The sequence below is a fragment of the Lagopus leucura genome, unplaced genomic scaffold (assembly GCF_019238085.1).
Source record: "Lagopus leucura isolate 7727_CA_CO unplaced genomic scaffold, USGS_WTPT01 Super-Scaffold_100034, whole genome shotgun sequence".
Taxonomy (NCBI): Eukaryota; Metazoa; Chordata; class Aves; order Galliformes; family Phasianidae; genus Lagopus; species Lagopus leucura.
In genome coordinates, this window is record NW_024962283.1 from 4,415,325 (window position 1) to 4,435,693 (window position 20,369).

The window sequence follows — 20,369 nt, forward strand, 5'->3', positions numbered from 1 at the left end:
GTGATCCGGGAGCGAAGCGGTGCGGGGTTTTACGTGGAGGCATCGTGCGGGCTGTGCTTTCGTGGGTTTCATTAAAAGTTTCTTTCTGCTTGCTGTTTCGTGGCTTCCTGGAAACCCCTTTTGCAAATGCAGCTGAGATCCCTTCGTTGCTTTAATAAAAATAGATGTCCTAGGGAAAGGTGTGTGCAGGGGTGCGCTCACCGCTGTGGAGCAAAGTGCATGCAGTGCGCATCATGTGAGGACGGCCGGTGCAAGGAGCATGCAGTGCACATCACGTGAGAATTCCAGAGCAAGGTGCATGCAATGCACGCTACATGAGCCCTGCAGAGTCAGTTGCATGCATTGCACATCACACAGAACCTCTGCTGCAAGGTGCATGCAATGCACATCACACAGAACCTCTGCTGCAAGGTGCATGCAATGCACATCACACAGAACCTCTGCTGCAAGGTGCATGCACTTCACACCACACAGAACCTCTGTTGCAAGCTGCATGCAGCAATGCACATCACATGAGTAAGGGTGAATGCACGCCCTTGGGAACACAGGGACAGAGCTGCAGTGCTGGAGCCCTCTGCAGGGAGTCCCTGGTGTGAAGGTCCCAGTGAACACCAAAGCACCAAGTGCAGGGCAGGGAGCAGCATGGGAAGCAGGCTCAGAAATCCTCTGTTCTCACATAGAATAGCACAGAACGGTTCTGTTTGCAGAAGCAGCAGCATCTGCAAATCACTCACATGGAACTGCTGCAATCCCATGCACAGCACAGCATCCCTTTGCTCAGCATGGAGCCCAAGCACTCTTAGTCTGCAGCATGGGTGTTCTCCCCTCAAAGATGTGGGAAGGATGAGGATCTGCAAGGCACGGTGACTCTGTGAGTCTGTTTTGAGGAGGAAATGCTTCTCCTCCCCAGTCACCACCATCCAAAGCAGTGGCACCAGGAGGCTCAGCAAGGAGGCAGAAGGCACCACATTGGGGCAGGGGTGCTCAGTGCAGATGAGAAGCACACAGGCCATCACGCAGGGCTCAGAGCACTCTGATAAATCCTCATTTGTATGACTTCTGCTTGGGACGAGGCTGTGCCGCGGATGCCGATGCGAGATGAGATCTCATTTACAGTTTCCTGCTGGATTTCAGATGTGGAGCAGCTCATCACCAAGGCTGTCAGCAGCCCCGGCCCCGGCTGCACACGTAGGACATCACAGATGAGATTTCAGCGCCGCACATTGGCAATTTGATTCGGCCCAATGACCTGGCTGGGCTCAGCTCCCCCGGGGCTGAAGCAAAATTCCTTTTTTGCATCTGTGGAGGAACACTCAGGAACGTGTCACATGCAATTGCAGCTCCTCATTTCTCTGGCTGCCTCGCAGTGCGGGTGCTTGGAACATCAGCAAAGGTGTGGGAGGATCAGCATGGCCTCTTAAGGGTCATCTTGGCTCCAAGCATAAAAGAAAAAGCATTCAAGATGTATCTGGAGGGATGTTTTCAAAGGGAGAGGTAAAAACCTGTCCATTTCACGTTTGCAGGGCTATTCATAGCAACAGAGCTGATATTATTGAGTTTGGAGTTTGTTGCATCCCCTTCAGCCCAGCAGCAGATCTGTGATGTTCCAACCTACTCCAATATCCCACAAAAGCTGCTAAAATACATCTCAGGTGCTGGCAAGTGTGATAAAACAGGGCTGTGTGGGCATGGTATTAATTACAGGAAATATGCTACATGAATTTAATGAATAACTGCAAGCACTGTAATTAGCTCTAATATTGCAGAAACGGAGTTCCTTCTCCCTGCTGAACTGAAATTGCATTCGGAGCAGCTGGAAACACAAAGTTTAGGGTAGAAAAAGTGTGTCCTATGGGTACCTGCTCAGCACCCCCCTACCCATCCTTAGCAGGAGAAGCAGAGAACAGGTCTGGGAGATGGACCAGATGACCTCTGAGCCCCCCTTCCAACCCAAACGATTCCATGAGACGCCCTTTTCCTGCCCCCAAAGGGAAGTTTCAGAAGGAGATGAGCGAAGATGCTGAGATTTTGGCACCTGAACCAATGCCATCCCAAAGGCAGGGGCTGTTATCGTGGCTCCGGTTGGTGCCCACGCCGAGCGATGAGCCGTGCAGCTCCCGGCCCGTCTCCGACTTCTGTTGTGATCTTTTTGCCTCCTGTTTCCCGCACATAAAAGACTAGTCTTGCCTGAGAATATCAAGTTATTGCTAGGGCCTTGGGGAAATCTGATCGGGGAGATAATCAAGTCGGAGTTCCAATTTGCTTATATTGAGTTTCGCCAACTGCGGAAGGCAGATACCTTTGTATTCCCCTCTGCTGGCTGGAGCCTCTCCGACAGACGCCGAGGCAGCTGTCTCGACACGCTGCCGAACTGGGAAGATAAATACAAACGCATGGGAATTATCTCTGCGTTTGCTAACCACCAATTTAGGTCTAAGTAGGCTCCCTCTGTTAGGAAGACTAATGAATTCCAATTCTACGAAATATCCTTTGCTTTTAACAAGCAAGATGGAAGGTAGCTGGGAAAGAAAGAGGGAAGAGCTGTGAATAATGCCACGAGAGAGCCAATTACAGCAGCCAGCTGGCACTGCAAAACTTGGTGCTTAACTTGGTGAGGAGGAGCCAGATTGTGCGGTCCATGTAAGGATGCTGTGGGCCAGCCCCAAGGAGGCCAGAAGGGAGCTGCTCCTCCTCCATGGCTTCCTGCAGAAGAATCATAGAGTCAGAGGGTCAGTCAGCTTGGAAAAGACCTCTGAGATCCCCAAGTCCAACCCAACCCATCCCACCATGCCTACGTCCTTCAGTGCCACATCTCTGCAGTTCTGGAACACCTCGAGGGATGGTGACCCCACCACCTCCCTGGGCAGCTGTGCCAATGTAGCACCACTCTTTCTGAAGAGAAATCTTTCCCAATATCTGACCATCTTACTAGGAGAGACATGACGTGGCTGTGCCATCGTGCCGTGGAACTGAGCTGGCTGCAGCCCAGCACATCCGTAAAGCAAAGCCAGGACTGCAGCCACTGGGAGAAGCCAGGGCTTGAACAGGAAGGGGATTTGCATGCATCATTTCATACAGAAAATACACTTACCTTGAGGTCACTCTTATCAGTTTTATGAGCAGGAAAATCTATAGGCATGGAGAATGAACACAAATCCCTGCTGAAGGTGGCTGAGACAACTCCTTCCAAAAAATTATTAATGTCCTGATTGCCAATAGAAACTCAGCCTCGTATTTTTAGCTCTGGGTTTGCTGTGGGTATGTGTTATGCTGAGCAGCCTGATTAATGTCACAGTAACTAATTAGGGTGCAAGACAGATACTGGTGATTCTCTTGCAGTGTCAAGCACAGTACAAGTGCCGTTATATCAAAGATAATTTACTGTGGTGAGGGGCATATGCTCTTGGATGGAGAACAAGTGGGAGCTGATGGTGTGCCCCCATCCCTCTCCTTCCATACTTTCAGATCTTTCCATCCAGCCTGATTTTATCAAAAGGAAGCAATCAATCTGCACTGTTAAATGAAAAAAAAGAATGAAAAAGCGTTCCAGAAATGTTTACCAGCACTCAGGGAGCATAAGTATGGGGGGGATTTCAATGGACACCAAACACTTGCTCTTACGAGACAGCAAATAACCCTCACCTGCTCTCCCAGAAACACCACAGGGTCATGTTCAAAAGCAGCAGGCACTGAAGAGAAATTCCATTTTGAAATGCTTGTGCCTCAAAGTGCTTGGCATGTGCACAGCTCCTGGTGCACATCTACTGCTGGGGATGCACCAAGCCTCCCCTAAAAAGCAAGGATAGGAAGAAATGCCCCTGAACTGGGGGTGTGTTCCCACCTAACCAGGTCAGGAAGGTGCAGCAGCAAAATAAAAGGGGGAGAAAAGCAGCAAATTGGGCACCCAGGCTCACACTGTGCCATAAAGACAGCCATGCAAGATTAAATACTGTTGGGTTTGCTCTCAGCAAGGCAATTCCTGCCTAACCTTGGGTAATATCGCATCTCTGACGCGCGGCGCTGTACCTGCTCGGAATGAGATGGATCTCCTCCATTAACGCCAATGGGCTCCAAATACCTTGGTGTACTTATTATTACCTGGCTTTAATGGATAATGAAATTGTGGCATAATATTGCTAACACTTGAAGGGTGTCTAATGGTGAACGGAACTGAAGGGAAAGTGCTTTGATGGGGGATTTAAAGGCATCAAGCTTCTTTGCCGGGTTTCCATTCCCAGCCCTGGGAGCGCAGGGATCCCAGCATCCTCCCTAGGACTGTGGGTTTGGCAGCTCCAAGGTCACCACCATGCCCAGCATGCTGCTGGCCACGTCCCCAAGGGCAGCACAACAGAGGGACTGTCAGGGCACCGGTCCACAGCAAAGAAGGGCATGGCTCACACTTTGTCACAGCCCAAAGAAGAGAAAGGGGCTCACAGCCATACAGCAAGCATTGCTCTGAGAATGAGATCCCAAACTGCACGGCTACTCCCTGCCCCCTGGCCTGAGCTGCACCTGATGCCAGCACAGCACTGTCACCACTTGCTGCCTTGAAATACAGCGTGACTCATCCCTGCAGCTGCTCCAAGTGGAGTTCATTAAGCAGATGAGTAAATACGAGCAGCTTGCAGAGGGAGAACCTTCCTTAGCTGAGCTCTCTGAGACCGGGCTACAGCTGTGCCCATTTGGCTGCTGTGCTCCAAATTGTCACCCCCCCCCCTCCTGCCTCCATCCTCCTGTTTGCCCCAGGGATGCTCAGCACCCTCTGCGTGGTGACCACCCCGCCTGCCTGTCTGTCCTGTGGGCAGCCCTGTGACAAGGGGTGATCCCCAGCCCTGTGAGCAGTAGGAGTGTGGCTGGGGGCACTGAGATAAGAGAGCTCACAGCCCCCCCTGCTCTGCACAGGCACTGTCCCAGCCCCTACCTGCAGCTGCCTCTCGCTGCTCATTGCACGGCGCTGGTATTTATCTCCAATTGCCCGTGAAATGCTTCTGCTGCTGTTAATGAAATGAGAGCAACATCAGCTGCATCCTGACACCCTTCCATCCCCCAAAACCTCCCTGCAGCCAGCTGGATTTGGGCTCAGGTCCCTCCGCTGTGCCCTGCAGCGCTGCACATCCCAAGCATTGCTGCAGCTCTGTAAGTTTGCACTAAGGCCTTTTTACACTCTGTGCAGGTGCCAGCTGCCCCCCTTGTCCAGGGCTGCACCCCACACCCAGGGCTGCTCCCTCATTGCACTGATGCTCCAACCTCTGCCCCCCCTGCAGCACCCACCTCTGCTCAGAGCTGGAGGGCTTTGAAAGCCAACAGATGACTTTGCAAAAAAGTGATCCCCTTCCAGTGACACTTGGTGCCATGCAGCCTGGCCCATTTGTCACAAAGCATTCAAAGGAGATTAAAACCGAGTCGTTTTGGAGGAGATACTCTCTTACACCGTGAGACAGCCTCACGTTCATTACAGAGCGTCACTTTAGAGCACTTTCTGCAGAGACATTTTAACTGTCCCCTTCAGGCCCACAGAACTTTGTGCTGCTGATAATTAAACCATGAAATACAGTGGGGCTGTGGAAGCGCTCCCCTTCCCGGCCACTGCAGCGCTGCTTATTTATGACCCCTGTGCATCTTTATTGGTGAGGATGGGGACAGGAGTTGGGCAAGCTTTCCTATCGCTCTAATAAAATCTTATTTCCAAAGCACTGCTGAGATAAATTTAAACTCATTACAGCAGTTGCATAATCGCACTCCCTCATAAAGACAAACAAAGTAAACAAGAATTGCAGATGGAGGAGACCAAGCGGGTCACCTCCTCATCCCCCAGTTGTGTGTGATTATCCCCAGAAGGATACACCACCAACGCTTTGTCTTCATTGCTGCTGTCTTGCACTTGCACTGCCATGGCAGGAACCACTTACCTGCGATGCATACCCACGAGGGGAAAAAATAATTGTTTTAACCAGTGCATCGGTGAGATCCTTGGAAATGTCTGTAGTTGTTCTTCTGTTATGATCTCAGGGTTACCTGCTTAATGCAGACTTGGAGGTTGGCTCTGGGGGGCTGTGGGACGGCAGCATTGCCGATGCTGAATGCTGCCCTATCTGCATGTTACTCCAGCGCTTACCTCTATTTACCTGAGAGACATTTATGGGCTCACAATGAGGCAGCCAGCATGGCAGTGAGGTGTTTGTCAGCCCAGTTCCCTGTGCAGAGCAAAGCTATCAAGATCTGCAGTGACCCATGGTGGTGATTAAATTAGCAAAGTGCCTAATGGAGCTCCTGCCTCCAGCCTGGCTCCCAAAACCACCCTCCAGCTGCATCCTGGATGTGCTTTGTAGGGGTTCTGGAGGATGGACCCCTTCACTGGGCACCCAGCTTGCTCCCTGCACTAAAAGAACGGCCTTGTGGAGCCAACAGATCCTTCCATGCTCTGTATCCTTCAAAAACCTATTAGCCTTTATGGGGAGCTGTCTCCATAGAAGCAAGGAATGGCCCTTCGCTCTGCAATCTACAAAGCATCGTTCTGCCATCATCCCATTTGTAACCTCCCTGCCCCTCCTGCTCCTCTGTGTCCATCAGCGAGTGCCCAACCCCATGCAGCAGCCCAGGGCTGAGCCCACAGCTGCAGCAGGTGGCTCTGATTGCATTCCTGGTTGGCACAGATTGGTGTGAGGGGAGGGATGCAGAGCACTGTGAGCATCACCAGGACATCGTGCACAGCCCCTACCTTCCAGTGTCCCCCACCCTGAGGTCACCACTCTGAGAAGCATTCAGCACTGAGGAAAACATCCTTTCCCACAGCTGGTGCCTCCTGAAAGACAGCCAGAGCTGAAGCATGCTTAAAACCAGGGGACAGCGTGGCACAGCATCACCAACCTGCAGGGCAACCAGGGCAACTTGCAGGCAGGACCCACAGAGAGACTTCGCAACGTAGCTGACATATTCAGCCCTGCATGGAAAAATGAAGGATTTGAGCACCATCCTTAGCCCTTAAGGAGGGAAGACTCACCAGGTTTTGGTGCACAGAGCGGTGCCGGAGCCGTGGCAGTGCTGCAGGCGCAGGGAGCCGGGCTGAGCTCAGGGAAACTCGAGATGCCGAGCGCTTCGATTCTCAGAAAAGCAATTACTGTGCAGCAGATTACAGAGCTAATAAAATCCCATTATACCATTTCAGAGAGTAAATCTGATCTGGATACTGCCAATTTATATCAGACATCCCACAAAAAGTCCCGTAAGAGCCCCCGACGTACAGACTGTGTGTGCACGCGCGTAATACAAGGCTATAATAGATCACACTAATTAGATATCCGATAACAGGAGGCCTGATAGGAACTACATTAAAATCTCTTTAAGATGAAGACATAAAACCCAAGGGAGAGGATACAGAGTTAATGATGCTGCCACTGAGGCTGCGGTTCATTGCTCCTCACTGTCCTGTTCCACCCCGGACCCTACTCTGATGCTGGGACCCTCGGTTGGACCCCATGCAATGCATCGTGTCCCATTCCCTGCAGGTGCCAGGAGGACAGGGTGGTGGCAGTGGGTTCTGCACGCTCCCCAGCACTGCAGCCCAGGGCACGATCCCCAGCCCCGCTGCGGCGCTGCCCGTGATTTTTATTATCCAGATTCAATAACAGCAAACAGCTCCGAGCTGTCTGCGCTCCCCGGGAGGTGACTTACCATCCTCTAACAGAGCTGAGAAATCAAATTAGCCCCAGCTTTACACTCTCTCTTTCCCTGACACCGCTATTGGCAGCCGAGGGGGAGTTCATCAGGGCCGTGCACTAATTCTTATCTCGTTTAAGTGACTCCACGCTGCCATCTGATGCAATTTGCTCCTTGCCGCAGCCGAGGGCTCCGATCCTGCCTGGCTGCCTCACCAGCCCTCCCAGTACGAGGGAGCTTCTGGAGAAGCTGGGAGCACCGTGAGGATTTGGGGAAAGTCCTTCTCCAGCCTGCCCTGCTCATCCCTGCCACTGAGCAGTTATTTCTTCTTCCCCTATAGCAACTCCAATTCCAGCACTGCTCAGTGCAGCTCCAGAGCTCTCTGCCTGGCTGCTGGAAGCCCACCCTGCCCCACAGCAGCTCTGGCTGTACCCACACCAAGCACCCCACTCCTGAAGGTACTTAAGGCCAGGTTGCATGGGCCCTGGGCAGCCTGGTTTGGTTGTTGGCAACTTACACACGGCAGGGGCTTGGAGTGCAGTGACCTTAAAGATCCCCTCCAAGCTAAGCCATTCTACAGCTCTATTCTTTGTACGTCCCTGGCACAGATCTCACCTCTCTCATTTGCAGGCCATGAAAGGGCTCCTGGCTCAGCCTTGTGGCTCTCTCCATCACCAGAACTGCTCCCCATACACCTCCTGCAGCCCCTGCTCTCTTCCACGGCTCACAATCCCCCAGAGCGAACCTGCACAGCCACATGGCGAGCACCTGGCACAGGTTTCATCCTTCACCTGCACAGCATCCACAGTAGCACAGCTCTGATGGGGAAATCTCACACTGCTGCCACCCGCAGATGATGCAGCCAGCTCCCAGTCCTCCCAGAAACAGGAGCTTCCCCCCAGCACTCTGCATGGCCAGGGGGCTCAGATACTCAGCATTCGCAGCATGCCAGCTGTGGGGCGGGCGGCCTCCTCCTTCCTCCCTCCCCTCCTGAAACTCGATGCAGCAGAGGAGGCTGATTGCAAGATTAATTACGCATTTTCCCAAACCTGACGGCTGGGGGACAGCGAGCAAAAAGTGCTGCCTGCTTCCCTGATTGGGTTCACTTAGAGGAGAGCGCAGACTGCGGACGGAGCCGGGGCACCATGGTGCTGGCGGTGGCTGTCATGTTGCTGCTCCTGGCACTGCTGCCACCGGTGTCGATGCTGCAGAATGCAGGTAAGGACACGATGGGGAAACCTTCAGGGGTGGGAGAAGGAGCTGGTTTCTTGCAGCTGGAGGCACGTTGGAGCACCTTCATGTAAGCAGTGGCTCTATAGAGCATGCAAACTTTAGGGTTGTTTTGATGTTTGCTTGTTTGTTTGTTTTAAAGTATTTTTTAAGATTAAAATTATTCCAAATCTGCATCCATGGGTAAATCCAACCATGGATAACCTCTTGGAAAGAGCTTGGAAAGAGCTCCAAGGCACTGCGTGCTTGAGTGAGTGTGGTTGCAAAGAGAGGGAGGTAATGGCTTACCTGAACCCAGCGCAGAGTTTTGGGCACATCAGGGGTTTCAGAGCACTTGGATCCCAAGGGAGGATCCCCAGACATGGTGCCATGACCCCGCTTCAGTGGCTGTATGCCACGGCCCAACTGCTGGGCTGAGCAGGGGAAGCAGCTTTGGCCAATGTTCTTTATGTTGAATAGTCAAAGGCAACCAGTACAGGGCCATGCAAGTGGTTTCAGGAGTGCATGTTGTTTCTGTCCCCCTCCCCCAACGGCCCCACGGGGGGGGGGGGGGGCGGAGAAGGACGGACAGACAGATATTTTGTCCTGGATTTAAAAAAAGTCTTACCATTGGGCATTTTTTGGAATAAGTTCACTCTGTGGTTGATGCTGATTGCATCACAAAGTTTGAATATTTGGTTACAGAGTGCTGCCAGCCAACAGATAGCAACTGGGGGCTTTCTGCCCTTTTAAAGTCAGTTTCCTAGTTATTTAATTTCATAGACAAGATTTCCCTTTAGCTCAGATGGAAAACAGTGAGCAAACAGCACTTACCTGCAGTGTGGCAGATGGTGTGAGCCAGCCAAGCCCTGGGACCAGCACTGGGACTCTGCAGTGAGCCCAGCCCCATCCAATGTGGCTTTTTCCATGCACTGGGAACAAGGTGCCCTAAGCCAGCTGTGAGCAGCTGCAGCTTGGCCAGAGCCACTGGTGCAGTGGCAGCAGTGCCTGAGTTCCTCCCATTCCTCCCATCCCTCTGATTGCTGCTTCTCACCCCTGTTGCCTCCAACTGCTAACGTGTGTCTAGATGAGGGTCATGAGCATGGCCAGCTCTGGAGCATTATGGGTTGCACGTAAAGTTGGAGGGGCTGCTTTTTCTTAGCTCAAAATAAAAGATGAGTATTTCCTCCCAGGCAGTTTTTTCCCAAGTTCCTGCAGATCTACTCAATGAGTGCCCCTGGTTACATACAGAGCGGGCTCTGTTGGTTGAGATACCAACACCAACATTGCTCCTGCACAACAAAGTGATGTTACTCATAGCTAAAGATACCAGTTTGGCAACACAGAGCTGCAGATGCAATGCCCACAGCCTGGCAGAGCAGCACAGGGCCAACGCTGCGTGCACACATGCATACACCAACCCTGTGGGTCCTTCTTCAGCTTCAGCCCATACACCTTACACATATAGGGCAGGAGGAGTGCCTGGAGCAGGGATGGCACAGAGCACTGCTATCCCAGCTCTAATCACACAGCCCTGTGCTGCACCTCCTCCTTTTGTGGGCTCAGAGCATCCAACTCTCACGTGTGCCACAAAGAGACGAGATCTGAATGTGCAGAAGATGTGCTGTCCAATACTTGGGCTCCTCAGCCTTGATGCAGTGCCATTCAGAGCCACAAATGATGGAGGAGTGGCACAGAACCTTCCCAGCATTGCATGAACGCACCAGGGCAGCAAAGATGAGCTAAGGAACAGATATTTGACCAATAGCCAAAAAACCCAGCTGGCATGCAGTTGCTTTCCAAGAGACTGACTGGCCAGCAGCGTTTGCAGGCATTTGTGCCATAGAAAGCACTGGGGAACTGGATGCAAAGTCTGGTGACACACGTGGTGCAGCCCCCCAGGATTAGAACAGGTACCTTTTTTTATCTGGTATAGACAGATTTTAGTCTTCTTTGTTACCTTGCATGAATTTAGCATCTTAGCTCATCTTTAACCTTAGCCTTCACCTTCATAGTAAAGAAGTAATGTCTCTCCAATAAGGGTTAGAAAGCTTATCTTGGGGCAGTGATTCCCTCTCAGTTTCCCACTGTCCTGACATCACTCCTGCAGAGGAGGCAGGCAGCAGCTTCCGGTGGGACACGGCCACCTGAGACCCAAGAAGAGCCCAGGGAAGGTCAGGGTGATTCAGGGAACCAGGGGGGCAAACAACAAATATGAGCTGCCTCTCCCCATCCCAGCAGGAGCCCTGCAGGGGAGCCCAGAGCCAGATCCCTCCACTCCAGCCCTGCTCCGTCTGTCCGACACGCTGCTGGCTCACTACAGGAGGGGAGTCCGACCCGTGCAGGACTGGCGCACCACCACCACCGTGGCCATCGATGTCATGGTGTACGCCATCCTCAGCGTGGTGAGCCTGCTGTCCTCCCATCCCAGCTCTGATGGGGAACCAAGGGGTTCCCAACCAACCTCTCCCCTTGCACCCCACAGCATTTTGCTGCTGTTCATTCCTCTGTAAAAGGGATGATGCTTGCTGCACGAATTCCCCCTGGCTACTCCCACCCACCTACACCAGCAATGGTTTGTTGTCACCCTGCCCCAATCACTCCTCCTCTTGTTCCCACAGGACGAGAAAAACCAGGTGCTGACCACCTACATCTGGTACAGACAGGTGAGCCCACGGACCTTTCCAGCCCCATCTTCCCTTCAGCCCCATCTGCCAGCACCGAGGCTCTGCCCCACAGTGTGCAGGGATGTGCCAGTCCCAGGAGGGATGCATGGGGGAAGGCAGGTGGCTGTCAGACAGCCCTGATATTTGCCTACCTCATCATCCCAGCTCTCAGCCCTGCAGACAGGTCCTGGCACGGTGGCTCCTTTTCAAAACTGGGGCCATCTCCCTTGGGTGCAGGAATGCAGGAAGGCTGTGGAGCACTAAATTCAACAGAAAGGAAAATCTCCTTTGAGTTCATTTGTAAGCCTCTTCCCCAAAGACAGCTTCCTTGTCTGCTCAGCTACTCACTCACCTCTGGTTTTTGTTCCCTGCAACTGCACAGGTATCAGTCAATGAATTCACCCTCAAACAAGGCCCACGAGACACAAAGCACCTGGATGAGTGCAGAAGGAAGCAATTTCAGGAAGAGACAGGACAGGCATTTCTGTTTTCATGGGAGATGCTGCTGGAGATGGGGTAGTATCCCTGTGAGAGCACCCCTGGGAGGCAAACGTGTCTCCGTGAGCACATGCCTTTCCAGCTCACACCATGGGGTTATCCCCCATTATTGCAGGTCATAACAAGACCTCTGCAGAGCATGAGTCAAGACTCTGAAGACACAGCTTGCACACTGCCTGCTTCTCACTGTTGTGTAGCTGGAGAAACGGGCTTTCCTTTCTCTCAGACATTTAGACATTTAGGGTTTCTTTCTGTAACAGACTGCTGGCATTGGGTTTGAATCTTGGCAAGGCCAGTGTTACCTTCCAGATCCCCTTTTGCTTTGCCCCCACAGCACTGGACAGATGAGTTCCTCCAGTGGGATCCAGCACACTTTGACAACATCACGCAGATTTCCCTCCCTGCAGAGAGCATCTGGGTGCCCGACATCCTCATCAACGAGTTGTAAGTACAGCACAGCCCCAACCCAAACCCCAAAAGAGAGCTTGGGGCTTTAACCTCCCTCTCCCATCACTGTGCCTTGCTCTGTATTCCTGGCACAGAACTGGCATTGCCCCCGTGTGCAGTGGGCTGCAGATGGGGAACGGCTTGGCACTTGGGACATTTCCAATGCTGGCTAACTGCACACATTTGTAATTACCCACGCTGTGCTGGGGGTGGGATCCAGATATTTGGGGAAAGGCTTTGTTAAGGAAGCACAATGCGAGGGCAGCTGCAGAGCTGCCAGCCCTCCCTGCAAAGCCAGCCATTGTCCTTCCCCACCCCCACTTCTGCTGTGATTTAAGGTGTTCCCACCATCTCATGCTGCAGAGACCCCCGTGAGGCAGAGCCACATATGGGCTTGGGCTGTTCTGGGAGAGCACGGGGAGCACGGTAATGACATGGGGCAGCTGTGCCCACGCAGGGCAGTGTGCTACTGCTTTGGCCCTTTCCCCTGACCTCCACTTGTTTCCAAAAGAACCCGTTGGCAGAACAGCAAGGAAAGGTCCCAGTGCTGGGCAGTCCCCATCCCAAACGCAGCTTGCCAGGAGGAGCCCAGCTGTTTGCAGCCCTCCCCAAAGCACTCCCTACCCTTATGTTCTCTGTCCCTGTGCCCTCCAGCGTGGACGTCGGGAAGTCCCCTGACGTCCCCTACGTCTACATTCGCCACCACGGAGAGGTCCAGAACCTCAAGCCCATCCAGGTGGTGACAGCCTGCAGCTTGGACATCTACAATTTCCCCTTCGACATCCAGAACTGCTCTCTTACCTTCACCAGCTGGCTGCACAACAGTGAGCGCTGGGGACTCGGGGACGGGAGCGGGGCGGGCGGCTCCGTGCAGGGGACGCGTCCCCCTCTAGGTGGCCCCAGCGGCTCGGGAATGCCGTGCCCGGCAGCCTGCAGCTCCGTCCCCACCTCCCTTGCAGTCCGCGACATCAACCTCTCGTTGTGGCGGCAGCCGGAGCTGGTGAAATTCGACAGGAGCGTCTTCATGAACCAGGGCGAGTGGGAGCTGCTCTACGTGCTCAGCCACTTCCAGGAGTTCAGCGTCAAAAGCAGCGACAGCTACGCCGAGATGAAGTTCTACGTAAGGGCTCTTGCCTTCTTGGGGCAACGCTGTGCCCTGCTTTGAGCGCTGCTGTTCTCAGAGATGAGACACCGTGGCATAGTTTTGCCCTTGGTCCCATTACTTCAAGCTGCTCCCCAGCCCCGTGCTGAGGTGCATCCCTCCACCATTCCAAGGGTCTGGGCAGTGCAGCCCACCACTCTCACCTGCCTTAGTAGAGACCCAGACCAGCCCAAGCCTACCTTTCAAGCAGGGCTCTGCCTTCACTAAACCTTTCCTGTCTCTCCCTGTGTCCCAATAGGTGGTCATCCGGAGGCGTCCTCTCTTCTATACTATCAACCTGCTGCTCCCTAGCATCTTCCTGATGGTGATGGACATTGTAGGCTTCTACCTGCCTCCCAACAGTGGTGAGAGGGTGTCTTTCAAGATCACTCTCCTCCTGGGCTACTCAGTTTTCCTCATCATCGTATCTGACACGCTTCCAGCGACTGCTGTTGGCACCCCACTGATAGGTGAGGCAGTACCACTGGCCCGAGCTGGTGCTGGGGCAAGAGCTCTTCACACAAGAGCAAGAAATGGGAGATGTGGGTTGGTACAGAAATGGGGGCTGCAAAATAGCTCAGGATTTGGAGGTATCAAGGCTACTCCACGTATCTGACAGAGCTGCACTGGAGCTCTGGTGTTGGAGCAGATGCATGGCTGTGCAGGCAATGCCACAGCAGCCCAGAGAACAGAATGACATCCTGCCAACAGGGTGGGGTGGGCTACAAAGCAGTTGTAGGCCTGGAGCTCCAGGAGCTGCAGCTCTATGCCGTGACCAGAGATCTGCTGCAGGGCTTGGCAGGAAGAATTCACTCAAGACCTGCCTGCACTGTGCATCGATCTAAAGACTGAGCTGGCCAATGCAGGCCACTCACCTTGTTGGCATCTCCACAGGCATCTATTTTGTGGTGTGCATGGCATTGCTCGTCATCAGCCTCACAGAGACCATCTTCATTGTGCGCCTGGTACACAAGCAAGACCTGCAGCCTCACGTCCCCAGCTGGGTGAAGCACTTACTGCTGGAACGTGCCACTGCACTGCTCTGCATCTGGGACAGGAACAAATTCAGCCAAAGCAGAACACAGAGCTCAGACATCTCTAGGCACGTGGAGAACAATGACAGCACAGGTAAGGACTGGGGAGAGTGGTCCTGCAGAAACAGAAGGGAAATGAATCCTACTCAGAACTAAGCCGAAAGCTCTTCTAGTGGTGTATTATCAGAACTAGCATTTGTTATTTCAATTAGCTCTCACCATCATCTCTCTTGGAGCACTGTGGCACATGCACAGCAATCCAGATGTCCAGATCACATGCATAAGTCTCAGCTCTGCATTTAAAAAGATTTTTCTCTCTTCTCTCTCTTGATCCTGCAGCCAAGCTGAACCACTATGGTTCCGAAGACCCTCGGGAGCGAGAGGTGGCAGGAGGCACAAGGCCCACCCCTGCCTTTGCCACTCCAGCAGAGGGCTCTCTGCTCATTCACAGCATCCTGCACGAGATCACCACCATCCGCCAGTTCCTGGAGAAGCGTGATGAATTCCGTGATGTCGCCCGTGAGTGGCTGCAAGTGGGCTACGTGTTGGACGTCCTGCTCTTCCGAGCATACCTGGTGGCTGTCCTGGCCTACACTGTCACACTGGGCACCCTCTGGTCGGTGTGGCAGTATGCCTGAGCTGCATTTTGGGGCAGGCAATGTGAGGACCTCAGATGCTGCTGCGCTCCAGAGGCTATTCCCTGATTCATGCACTCAGACCCGTCTGTGTTTTCTGACTACAGAGATCCAGACTGGTGCAATTGCCCCACTTCCAGTAGCTCTAGAACAGCAGCATCTGAGTGCGAAGATAAGGGCTGAGGAAAAGCGAGCAAACACCGAGCATGCCTACCCCAACCAAAGCGCTGTCAGCTCCAACCGAGCTCCTTTCCCTTTCTCTCACCTCACAAGGGCTTCCCGGCTGGCTGCAGCCTCTTCACCCATCCCTCTTCATCCTCCTTCCAGCCAGGTTAAGGCCACGAGTACAGCGCGGCCCCGCTCCCGCCCGCCGCTTCAGCACCACGGACAGCGGCAGCGGCGCAGTCCGGCGGCGCCGCTCCCGCCGGGGCTCCCCGGTCCCAGCCAAACCCCCGCGCTTCTGGACTCGTGGGGCTCAGCCCTCACCTTGCCCAGCGGAGGCTCATCTGAAGCCCAGGTCATCAGGATGCCCACCCCTCTCTCCACCCTTCCCCAGGGTGTTTTCCTGCTGTCTCCTCCATCCCGGGGCCACCCAACTCCTTCCTGGTCACACCTCCATCCTCATCACGCAACCTGCTGTGGCAGAGGGACATGGATCTGCCCTCCACGCAGGGCTGTGCTCACCAGCTCCACTCACCTTGCACGAAACACTGGAAGCTGCGCATCTGTTTCTTGTTCTTTGTTAATGCTTCAACCAGAGCCTCAGATCCTGCATGTCAGTGTCTTCTCTTCTCCTGAGTGTTTTTTGCATGCTTGACCAGCAGATCCCCTCCACATTCCTACCCATCAGTACAGTAACTGGGAAAGAACTAGTGGGGTGGGGGGAGAGGAACAAAAAAAACACAACAAAAATACACAGTGCAAATGGGTCTGTCTCCATAGGAATGCAATGCTGGAAGAGACAGAGTTACCTGTCTTGGTCCTCCACTACTGCAGGCTTCCAAAGCTGCATGCTCCCTCTACATACCTCTGCCAGGGTAGTGGCACGAAGCTGCTGTCCAACAGGAGAGAAAAGGAGCTCCTGCATCTCAGAACAGCAGGACTGGGATTTGAGCCAAAAATTGTAAAGAGCTGCTCTGCCCAGTGCAATACCTGCACAGCGTGTTTGCAAACTAGGGGTAGTGTGTCAGGCAGCTGTGATGTCTGCCAAGAGAAAAAGCCAAACTGATAGCATTTTCAGGGTGGTTCCTGAAACCCTGTGCAGGTACAGACATGTGCTTCACACTTGCTCCCTACCTGAGCATCCAGCGCAGGCACCGTCCTCTGAAGTACTGGAGATGAAGAGAGGCCTCATCCTGTTTGCTGTGGTAGCTCCTTGGCAGGAACACAGATATCACAGTTTCTGGCACCTCTGTGTCCACTTCCGAGCCCACCAACCCCAATCCATAGGCCAGACACCCTCCCAGGCCTTCACATGCAGGAAAACTCCCTGCTAAGTGACAGGAGGGCTGCTGGCTGGGTGGCGTGGGCTCCTGGCAGCCCCAACCAGCGCTAATGCGCTGATGGTCTGTAAGTGGCTGGCTATTGATGAGGTGTCCAGTTAAAGAGTTTGTGAGACACTAAATCAGCCCATTGATCCTACTGAGATCGATGGCGCTACAGACCTGATCACTGCAGCGGGCAATTAACACCCTCTGGAATGAGCTGCCTTCATGTAACATCAAACGCTCCAACAGACAAATCCAATGGGCCCATTGAACCGGGCGTGCAACGCCTCCCACCCGCACGAGACCTGGGCTGGGGTCGGTGGGACCACAGCATCTCCTTCCTCAGCCATGCCCCACAAAAGCCCTCTGCCCCACGGCTCACCTTGCTACCACAGATCCCACAGACAACACTTCTCTGGCCATCCCGGTCCCGATGTGACTCGATCCCAGTGCAGAGCTGCTAACCCTCACCCGCTCCATAGATTGCTGTGGGAAATGAGTTAAGGCAGAGCAGGAGGCAGCACCCAGGCTTTCTCCCTTTCAGATTAGTGCTTTCCCCTCGCACGGCTCTGGGAAGTGCTGCATGCAGGAAAAGTTACAGGCATCTCTACGAGCTGAGCCTGGATTTTCCTCTAAACAACAACAAAAAAATCAATAAATCTGAATCTAATCTACTAATAAAGGTTTAATGAGGACATAATGTTGATGGAACAGAACATCGTTGCAGCATAATCACTCCCAGCTGCTGTGTGAATGTACAGACAAAGGCCCAGTCCTATGACAATTTCCCTGTTATAATAACTCCTTTGTATGAGGCCAAACGCTGCAGCGGGATCTTATCCCTTCCTCCACGAGGGATGGTGCAGACAGCAGGTTGCTGCAAGCAGGACCCCTCAACAAGGGGTGCCCAACACATCCCTAGGAGGGGCTGTGCCAAGAGGCAGCACCTAGAGGCAGTTGCCACTTGGAGGCTCATGTGTTGCCACCAGCACTTCAGGAGCCTCTGATGCTGGCTGTGCCCTGCAGCAGGACCCACAGAGCAGAAGATGGGGCACAGCTGCCCCGGGGGAGCCTTGGGTGGGCACACAGCTCACTGTGGGCATAGGAGGAGCCCACGCTCACACCACAGTGCATTGCATCCATCACCTGAAAAATAAATAACGTGTTACACGGAGTGACTGCACGGGGACTGCTACAGGATGGGCACGTAACTGCACCCTAGCCCCCCTGGGGGGCACCAAGGGTGGGAGGGAGCAGCTCGCAGTGCACCGGGCCGAGTGCCGCATGCCATACAGCGACATAAAAGGAGTGCAGACTTTGCTGTTAATGTAGTCAGTAAATAAATAAAGGAGGGCTTAAGCTTAGTGTACAGCAATCAGTTTAGAACTACAGGATAATTAACACAGCGGGGGGCCAGACTACTCTGCAGTCAGGTTTAAATGAACGAGTTCACTTTCATTGAGGCAAACCCGCTCTGCTCCCCAGCGAGCTGTGCATGCAGCAGCAGTGCCTGCACTGGCAGCAGCAAGCAGGGCCAAGGGTTGCACCCCCTGCACCCCACAGCAGCAGGGAGCTCCTGTGTGGGCTTCCTGCTGTGAATCCTCCTCTTGCTGTTTGCTCCTACATCACCCAGGCAGCCTGCAACCGGCCCTGCTCCCTTCCCAAGCAACGCAAATGCACCTGTGCATGCACCATCCCAGCAAGGAAGAGCCAACCTTGGGTGGGAATGGCACCCACACGGGGTGGGAATGGCCCTTTTGGCTTCAGAACCCAAATGGCAGAGCTGTCCGTGCTGCTGCTTCTCTCCTCAAACAGGAAAAATAAAGGACAGCAGCAAATCACCCTGTCGAGCATCATGCGGCGCACGATAAAACAGTCTCCAGGGATGCCAAGGGACTTTAAAACAGGAGGCACGTTTCATTTTCTGCCCATGTAAGGGCCCCTCTCCTATGCCAAAGCACGGAGGGAGCCCTGCATAAATAAGAAGGAAGCTTTTTAGGAGCTCGTGGCTCTTAATGAAAAAGAAATTCTTGAGAGCCACGATCACATACCTCCATTTTCCACAGAAAAGCATCTTCCAGGCTGCACACCCTTAGAAAAACAGCAGCTCCTGTTTGCTGTGCAGGACTCCCATCTCTCCAGGATCACAGAGGTGGGATTTGCTCCCTGCACCGCCCATCCCTGGGACAGAGCACAGGTCAGGGGGTGCACAGGGATGGATCCCCCCATCCGCCCAGCCCTCCTCACCCACACCCTCCAGCAATGCTCAGGATGCTTGACCTGCACCATAGGAACACCCAGTGCCAACAGCGCAGCACTGCATGGCTCTGCTGCCACCACATCCTCCTCTTCCTCCTCCCAGGGCCGGCATCCGAGCACAGAACAGCGACAGGAGACGGCAGGCTGAGACAACTGAATTAACTTTATTGTTTCTTCTAACTGCAGATTCAAGGTATACAACTGAACATTGCTATTTTCCTTATGAGACTTATAAATAAAAATACAAAAAATGTCCACTACAAAAAAATCTACTGTTAGTAGGATGTAAAAAATATTCTCTTTGCTATAGAAGGCACGAACTTCACTTAGTGACACATGGAGAGAAAAAAACCTGCAGCAGTATATTCTTTTTTTTTTTCCTTTTTTTTTTTTTTTCTTTTTTTTTTCCTGTCAGAAACACTGAAGTTTTACAAAGAAATGCATCTGAATCTACACAGAATGAAGGCAGATGCGGAGAGCTGCAACTAGGAGACACCACAACTCGGGACTTTTTTTTTTAATTATTTTATTCATTTTTCAGGAAATTTTAGCTAACTGCATCTGTGGCTAAAGAACAGATAGGACTCGCAAGCAGTACTGCAAAGGAACAAACAGCGAGGAAACAGAATTGTACAAAAAAAAATAAAATAAAATAGTAACCCATACTCTGAAGAAACAAAAACAAAAAATTGGGCACCTTCTAAAATGAGGCTACCAGGAGGTGCTGAGGTAGACGGAACTATAACATCAATTAATTCCAAACACTAGTTTTAATACAGAGCAATCAGACTGGCACTTGGGCTGTCACGACATAAAAGACAAGCGATGAAAGAAAGCCTTAGTTTGCTTGGTCCAGCAGGGCAGTTGGTCCTCAGTGCTATAATATACATATATATACTTATATATATATGGATAGGTGTCATGGAGCTTTACCATGGCTTCGCAGCCTCAGAAGTTCATGCATACGTCACACTACGTGAAACAAATACTAGGATGTGCACTCAAACACTGGGACTGGGTGGGGGGGAGGCGCTGTGCTGTGCTGCACTGCCCGACATGGGGCACACGGACACGGCACCGCACTGCGCGTGGCTCAGCATGGCTCAGCCCACGAGCACAGGGAAGCTGGCCGCCACGTCGCCCTCCAGCTGGGCAACCCATCATCAGACACAGCCTTGCAGTGACTCTGCTCGTGCTGTTTGGGAGCCAATGGGAATCCTGATTCCCATTCTGCACCATGCTGAGCTCTGAAGCCAAACGATGACAGCGTCTGCGTTAGGGGAGGAAAGGGACAGTGAGAGGGAAGGGAACGTTAAAGCAACAAAAGCCACGTGAGC

The 20,369-nt window shown here is 53.0% G+C and overlaps 1 protein-coding gene across 1 annotated transcript; it reads left to right on the plus strand.

Moving 5' to 3' along the window:
- The first annotated feature begins 8,801 nt into the window (after positions 1-8,801).
- LOC122185997 (5-hydroxytryptamine receptor 3A-like) lies at positions 8,802-15,356 on the plus strand. Its single transcript, XM_042882242.1, has 9 exons — positions 8,802-8,874; positions 11,104-11,270; positions 11,487-11,531; positions 12,364-12,473; positions 13,131-13,300; positions 13,436-13,596; positions 13,877-14,087; positions 14,512-14,745; positions 14,991-15,356. The coding sequence occupies exons 1-9, from the start codon at positions 8,802-8,804 to the stop codon at positions 15,287-15,289; spliced, it is 1,470 nt and encodes a 489-aa protein (XP_042738176.1). The 3' UTR covers positions 15,290-15,356.
- Positions 15,357-20,369: the final 5,013 nt, after the last annotated feature.